The following is a 2707-nucleotide window of genomic DNA, read 5'->3' on the forward strand; positions in this document are numbered from 1 at the left end:
TAACGCACGTTAAATACGCTGTTAATATGCTATATTTGAGTCCACGCTCTCGCCGGTGGTGTACACGACGTCTTTTACTAGGTGTGCTTCTGCTTGGGCATATGAAGAGACGCGCGAGTTCGTCCCTTGCCTTGATTTCCAATCCTGTCGTCGTTTCTGATTTGTGCAACACAGCCCACGACTCTCAAGCACGCAGAAGTTCACTTCATCAAATCAACTACACTGAACGAAGAGGATGGTCATCGCTACGCACAGTCTCAGTGTAGTGTAGTTGGTCTGGGTGACAATGCATCAAAATGTAAATACTAGTACGCCGGTTATGGGGCTATAAAACCTCGTACCGGGTAAAGTCAGCATCGCCGACGACCTGTACCGTATTGTAGTGGAACGCGCCTGGATCCCAAAATGCCTGGATCCCCGGCCTGGATCTTGCACGAGAGCTCCGCGTGACGTCTCCAAAACCAGTCGGCGGTCCACGCAAAACCAGCTGGCACGACTTTGCCGTCAATCCAAACGGCACATTGCACTTGGTGCGGTAACGCCACCTGTTGCTTCTGAATCTGGATCTGCCGTCTGATCCCGACCGACGTGTCGCGATCGAATGTACTTACTCACACCGCCGCGCGCGCGCGGCTTTGGATTTCATGCGCGTGCTGCATTCTGGAGCTCATTTTCACATTGGCGCTTTGCCCCACACCACAACTACCACTTGAAAGATGAAGTCGTCCATCGTTGCTGTCTCGTCGCTGCTCGTGCTTGGCCTCGCGGCGACGCACGGCCTGCAGCTCTCGGCGCAAGAGAAGAAAGACCTCAAGGCCGAGATTGAGGCGTGGAAGAAGAGCCGCGCCGGCCAGCTCGCGGCCAAGAACGGTTTCTTGCCGGAGCCGTCCAACTTGGAGTCGGGCGAACTCGACGACGGCAGCGAAGAAATCGAGCGCTTTGCCCACACCAAGCAGGTCGTCGCGGAGCTCAACAAGAAGCACCCGCACGCCAAGTTTTCGACCGACAACCAGTTTGCGCTCATGACCGACGACGAGTTTGCGGCCTTTGTGAAAGGCTCGTTCAGCGCGTCCAAGCCCAAGCGCCAGCTCCGCGCCGACGACGTGCAGATGACGCTCTCGGAAGCGCAGCAGGAGGCCGCCGGCGTCGACTGGACCACCAACAAGTGCATGTCGCCGGTGCGCAACCAAGGCACGTGCGGTTCATGCTGGACGTTTTCGTCGGTCGGCGCGGTCGAGTTTGGCCACTGCCTCATGACCGGTCAGCTCGTCGACTTTTCCGAGCAGCAGCTCGTGAGCTGTGCGTCGAACGCCGGCAACGGCTGCCAGGGCGGCTGGCCCGACAAGGCGCTCGACTACATTGCCCAGAACGGCCTTTGCACCGAGTCGGGGTTCCCGTACGCGTCCGGCAGCTCCAACCAGAACGGTCAGTGCAAGAACTGCCAAAAGACCAAGGTCAACGTCGGCAAGTCGGTCAACGTCCAAGGCGAGAGCTCGCTGCAGTCGGCGCTCGACAAGCAGGTGGTCTCGGTCACGGTCGAGGCCGGCAACAACGTGTGGCGCAACTACAAGAGCGGCGTTGTCCAGAGCTGCCCCGGTGCACAGTCGGACCACGCCGTCCTCGCGGTTGGCTATGGCTCCAAGAACGGTGTGAACCACTTTAAGATCAAGAACTCGTGGGGTACGGGCTGGGGCGAAGGCGGCTACATCTACTTGCAGCGCGGCGTCGGTGGCCGCGGTATGTGCAACGTCGCCAACGGCGTGTCGTACCCGTCGCTCCTCGGCAAGCCGTCCGAGTCGCCGTCGCAGCCGACCTCCAAGCCGACGTCCAAGCCGACCTCCAAGCCACAAAACGCGTGCAACGGCTGCTCTGGCTGCTACTACCCGGCGGCGACGCAGTGTTTGACGCCCGACTACGACAAGAACTACTGCGAGTACCTCGCGCCGCAGTACGGCACCAAGTGGTGCGGCGCCTAAGCTGATCCTCGTTCACGTGTACTAGTAAAAACCAAAGCAAATATGATGTCGTGATGTTGAATGCAACAGTCTGTTTACGCATTGTTGTGGCCTTGGACAAGGCTAGTATGATTCCTGAGAAACAAAGTCTAAGATTGGTTGTGGGAATGGACATAATTGAACACGAGTAACAATGCACCGACGGTGTAGAAGCTGCGAGCGGCAGCCTTTGGCTCCATTTAAAAAGGTAGAATGAATGCCACTTGCGGCACTCGAGGGTGGTCCTTGCGAATGCTTTGGGTGACCCGCAAATCACAGCGCTTGACCAATCTGATTTGGGAGAGCGTTAACAAAGAGCGTTGTGACACCTGCCTCGACGCTCTTGATAGCTAGCGGAAGAGCCGTTTGTGCATCGTCATCTCGAAGACTCGTAGACGCAACAATGGCATTCGCCTTGGGTGGCGTTGGTCATTTTGCAGCGTGCCTTGCCTGCGCTGGGATAAATTGATCATGATTAAATGATAATAAGCCGATCAAATTTCGAACACAGAGGTGTCTGGCGCGGGACTCGAGGCGAACGTGTGGAGATCTGCTGTCTTCACTGCGACACTTGATGCAAGCTATTTGCAGCGCAGGAAGAGACGAGCCGTGATGAAGGTCCCAATGCAACGTATCTCCGGCGCGTCTCGCTCTGGTCGGGCGGCGATGTCCACTATTGGCGTGAGATTTTCCAGGCACCACCACCGCGGAGC

At 57.3% G+C, this 2707-nt stretch overlaps 1 protein-coding gene across 1 annotated transcript; it reads left to right on the top strand.

Moving 5' to 3' along the window:
- Positions 1-716: 716 nt before the first annotated feature.
- SPRG_14589 (hypothetical protein) lies at positions 717-2042 on the top strand (the record flags this gene model as incomplete). Its single annotated transcript, XM_012353763.1, has 1 exon — positions 717-2042. The coding sequence occupies one exon, from the start codon at positions 717-719 to the stop codon at positions 1974-1976; it is 1260 nt and encodes a 419-aa protein (XP_012209153.1). The 3' UTR covers positions 1977-2042.
- Positions 2043-2707: the final 665 nt, after the last annotated feature.

Source organism: Saprolegnia parasitica (genome assembly GCF_000151545.1).
Source record: "Saprolegnia parasitica CBS 223.65 unplaced genomic scaffold supercont2.135, whole genome shotgun sequence".
Taxonomy (NCBI): domain Eukaryota; phylum Oomycota; class Saprolegniomycetes; order Saprolegniales; family Saprolegniaceae; genus Saprolegnia; species Saprolegnia parasitica.